Consider the following 4,666-nt stretch of genomic DNA (forward strand, 5'->3'; position numbering starts at 1 on the left):
GCTATTGTTGCCACCGTATGTTCTTCATTCAAATCATCCTCAGCATCCTATCTGTATGTTTGGCTGTTCTTGGTCATTTGAAAGATGATGCAGCAACAATAAAAAACTGAAAACGTGTTTATTTCCTTGTATTTTCTTCTAACAGATCTATTGTGTTATATTCTCCTACATTCAATTCACATTTCTACAACATTCTGAGTGTTTCCTTTCAAATGATACCAAGAATATGCATAGCCTTGCCTCTGGGCCTGAGCTTTAGGCAGTTTGATTAGAGTATGTCTTTAGCAGGAAATTGAGAAGAAGGGGGAGATACTCCAAAGAGGTTAACCCATTCCCTGCTGGTGTCTTAGGGGGAGTTGGGATATGCAAGAAATACTTGTACAAGTGTGTAACTGGAAAAAAATGATCACCCCTGTGTCACACCCTGACCTGAGTATTCTTTGTTTTCTTTATATATTTTGGTTAGGTCAGGGTGGGACATGGGTGATGTATGTATTTTTCACTGTCTAGGGGTTTTGTAAGTTTATGGGATTGTTTACCATCTAGGTGTTTATGTATGTCTATGGTTGCCTAGATTGGTTCTCAATTAGAGGCAGCTGTTTATCATTGTCTCTGATTGGGAACCATATTTAGGCAGCCATCTTCTTTGGGTATTTCGTGGGTTATTGTCTATGTCTAGTTGCCTGTCTCTGCACATTGGTAGTATAGCTTCACATTAGTTTTATTGTTTTTGTAGTTTGTTTAGTGTCCGTCGTCATTAAATATATAACATGTATTCAAATCACGCTGTGCCTTGGTCTCCTCCATTCAACGAACGTGACACCCTGAAATTATTATTATTACATGAAAATCAAGGATCTGATGATTGTTGTAGATGTAGTAAAGGATTAAAAAGTTGACATCAGACATATTTGTTTAGATAAGAAAAGTGTCCAGACTCAATTTTTGTATATTTTTTAATTGAAAGAATAAAATTATTAAGATGTCTCTCCAAGAGATCCAATACAATAAAACCAAATACATAAAACTTTAAATCTTTAAACAACTTTAAATGTTGATTAATGCGAAAACATAAGCACTGGTATTTTGTAATGGAAATCAATGTGACAGAGCCATAACTTTCCTTTTGGCTTATTTTAGTTATAGTTCAGTTACAGGAAGGCAATTTTCTCACATATCCAAAAGTGCAATTCGTTGCAAGGTGCATCATGCCAGCCGTTGTCTGTGGTAGAAAGATCGGACCATCGCGCAGCACAATCCTCCTCCATTCCGTTCTGATTATTAGGCTGTTCTCTGCCCCAGTACGCTGTGGTCAGTGGTGTCCTGTCCACCCACTTCCAGATCCCCTCTTCAACTCGGTCAGTCAGACCAATCCAGAACGTCTTGTTGTTCAATCCATGGATAAATACATATTCCTCTCTGCTGTTTATTACCACCAGATCTGCTTCTCTTCCCTGACAGTCCTCTCGGCTCCCCTCCCAGGTTTTCTTCTCAGTAGAGGTAAAGTAAAAAGTGGACTTGTAATAGCTCCATCCCTGTTGTGTGTGTTGTTCTACCACAGATAACTTTTCTTGAAGATTGTCTCTTTCAACCTGGAGCTGGTCCCTATCTTTAGTCATGGTATTGTACTTGGTCTGCAATTGGTCTTGTTCAGCTGAGCAGTTGGTTTTATAAACTAAGATGTTCTCTTCAAAACTGCCCATCTCTCCATTATAATATACAAACAGGCCTATGATCCCAGCCAGTAGGAGAACACACAGCAGCCCCAGACACATTGCAGCATCTCTGGTGGATCTCCTCTCTGAGCTCTCTGTACCTTGGTTTGTAGCCTGTGGTCTACTCTTTGTGGAGACGTCCTTTGTCTTGCTTCTGGAGTCATGAGAATTGATGGTCTCTTTATTGGTATAAATATCCTCAACATTGTCATTATCAAACTCTACGTTGGCATAGATTTCATTAGACATCACAATTGTCAATAACAGTTTCTGGGATTGTACCTGACAGACTCTGTGCTCTAGTTTCAAGCTGTACAGTGTATCTGAGACTTAACATATGGACAGGAAAGTGTCGTATCAGGAAGACTATAAATAGCAATGTGTGTGCAGTCAAACAAAAGTGTAACTTTCTTCAGATGTCTTGTGTGACTTCTCTGTTGTCTTTTAATATTCTTATTCCTGTATGCTGTTGTAGTAATGGACTGAGATGTTGTCAATGCATGTGCTTTTGTAACACTTCATTTGAAATTAAGAAATGTTATTCTGTTGTAGTAATGGACTGAGATGTTGTCAATGAATGTGCGCTTGTAATTCATTGCTGTATGATTGCCTTTCTCCCTCCATAGTTCTTTTTAAGCTTCAAAATAACTGACAGTGGGCCAAGTCAGTTGTCTCTATAACAGTATTTGCCATTGATCTAGTTTATATCTACTTTAACTTCTTACGGATAGGCGGGACAGTCGCATCCCACTTGGGCAAAAAATAGTGAAAATGCAGCGTGGAAAATTCAACAAAGAAGGCTTTTCGGCGAAAGCATAAGAAGCTATTATCTGATGATAGCACAACCAGTAAACAAAGAGGGTAGCATATTTCCACCCTGCAGGCGCTACACAAAACGCAGAAATAAAATATAACACATGCATTACCTTTGACAAGCTTCTTTTGTTGGCACTCCAATATGTCCCATAAACATCACAATTGGTCCTTTTGTTCGATTAATTCCTGTCACGCCCTATTTTGTGTTTATCTTCATGTATTGGGTCAGGCCAGGGTGTGGCATGGGGTTTTGTATTGTGGTGTGTTTTGTCTTGGGGTTTTGGTGTGTATGTATTGGGATTGTAGCTAGTGGGGTTATCTAGCAAAGTCTATGGCTGTCTGGAGTGGTTCTCAATCAGAGGCAGGTGTTTATCGTTGTCTCTGATTGGGAACCATATTTAGGCAGCCATATTCGTTGAGTTTGTCGTGGGTGATTGTCCTATGTGTCCTTAGTGTCAGTTTGCACCAGTTTAGGCTGTTTCGGTTTTCACATTAGGTTTATTGTTTTTTTGTAAAGTTCGTGTTTCATTATTCTTTAATAAACATGGATTGCAATAGCCACGCTACATTTTGGTCCGACTATCCTTCACACCTAGAAAACCGTAACAATTCCGTCCATATACAGTGCCTTGCGAAAGTATTCGGCCCCATTGAACTTTGCGACCTTTTGCCACATTTCAGGCTTCAAACATAAAGATATAAAACTGTATTTTTTTGTGAAGAATCAACAACAAGTGGGACACAATCATGAAGTGGAACGACATTTATTGGATATTTCAAACTTTTTAACAAATCAAAAACTGAAAAATCGGGCATGCAAAATTATTCAGCCCCCTTTAAGTTAATACTTTGTAGCGCCACCTTTTGCTGTGATTACAGCTGTAAGTCGCTTGGGGTATGTCTCTATCAGTTTTGCACATCGAGAGACTGAATTTTTTTCCCATTCCTCCTTGCAAAACAGCTCGAGCTCAGTGAGGTTGGATGGAGAGCATTTGTGAACAGCAGTTTTCAGTTCTTTCCACAGATTCTCGATTGGATTCAGGTCTGGACTTTGACTTGGCCACTATTTTTTAACCATTCCATTATAGATTTTGCTTTATGTTTTGGATCATTGTCTTGTTGGAAGACAAATCTCCGTCCCAGTCTCAGGTCTTTTGCAGACTCCATCAGGTTTTCTTCCAGAATGGTCCTGTATTTGGCTCCATCCATCTTCCCATCAATTTTAACCATCTTCCCTGTCCCTGCTGAAGAAAAGCAGGCCCAAACCATGATGCTGCCACCACCATGTTTGACAGTGGGGATGGTGTGTTCAGGGTGATGAGCTGTGTTGCTTTTACGCCAAACATAACATTTTGCATTGTTGCCAAAACGTTCAATTTTGGTTTCATCTGACCAGAGCACCTTCTTCCACATGTTTGGTGTGTCTCCCAGGTGGCTTGTGGCAAACTTTAAACAACACTTTTTATGGATATCTTTAAGAAATGGCTTTCTTCTTGCCACTTCCATAAAGGCCAGATTTGTGCAATATACGACTGATTGTTGTCCTATGGACAGAGTCTCCCACCTCAGCTGTAGATCTCTGCAGTTCATCCAGAGTGATCATGGGCCTCTTGGCTGCATCTCTGATCAGTCTTCTCCTTGTATGAGCTGAAAGTTTATAGGGACGGCCAGGTCTTGGTAGATTTGCAGTGGTCTGATACTCCTTCCATTTCAATATTATTGCTTGCACAGTGCTCCTTGGGATGTTTAAAGCTTGGGAAATCTTTTTGTATCCAAATCCGGCTTTAAACTTCTTCACAACAGTATCTCGGACCTGCCTGGTGTGTTCCTTGTTTTTCATGATGCTCTCTGCGCTTTTAACGGACCTCTGAGACTATCACAGTGCAGGTGCATTTATACGGAGACTTGATTACACACAGGTGGATTGTATTTATCATCATTAGTCATTTAGGTCAACATTGGATCATTCAGAGATCCTCACTGAACTTCTGGAGAGAGTTTGCTGCACTGAAAGTAAAGGGGCTGAATAATTTTGCACGCCCAATTTTTCCATTTTTGATTTGTTAAAAAAGTTTGAAATATCCAATAAATGTCGTTCCACTCCATGATTGTGTCCCACTTGTTGTTGATTCTTC

General features: G+C 39.9%; 1 protein-coding gene across 1 annotated transcript; it reads right to left on the reverse strand.

Moving 5' to 3' along the window:
• Positions 1-944: 944 nt before the first annotated feature.
• LOC109890293 (CD209 antigen-like protein E) lies at positions 945-2,044 on the reverse strand. The gene has a single exon (XM_020482274.2). It carries the CDS (start codon positions 1,962-1,964, stop codon positions 1,152-1,154), a length of 813 nt encoding a protein of 270 aa, XP_020337863.1. The 5' UTR covers positions 1,965-2,044; the 3' UTR covers positions 945-1,151.
• Positions 2,045-4,666: the final 2,622 nt, after the last annotated feature.

This window comes from Oncorhynchus kisutch, linkage group LG5 (assembly GCF_002021735.2).
Source record: "Oncorhynchus kisutch isolate 150728-3 linkage group LG5, Okis_V2, whole genome shotgun sequence".
NCBI classification, from domain to species: Eukaryota; Metazoa; Chordata; class Actinopteri; order Salmoniformes; family Salmonidae; genus Oncorhynchus; species Oncorhynchus kisutch.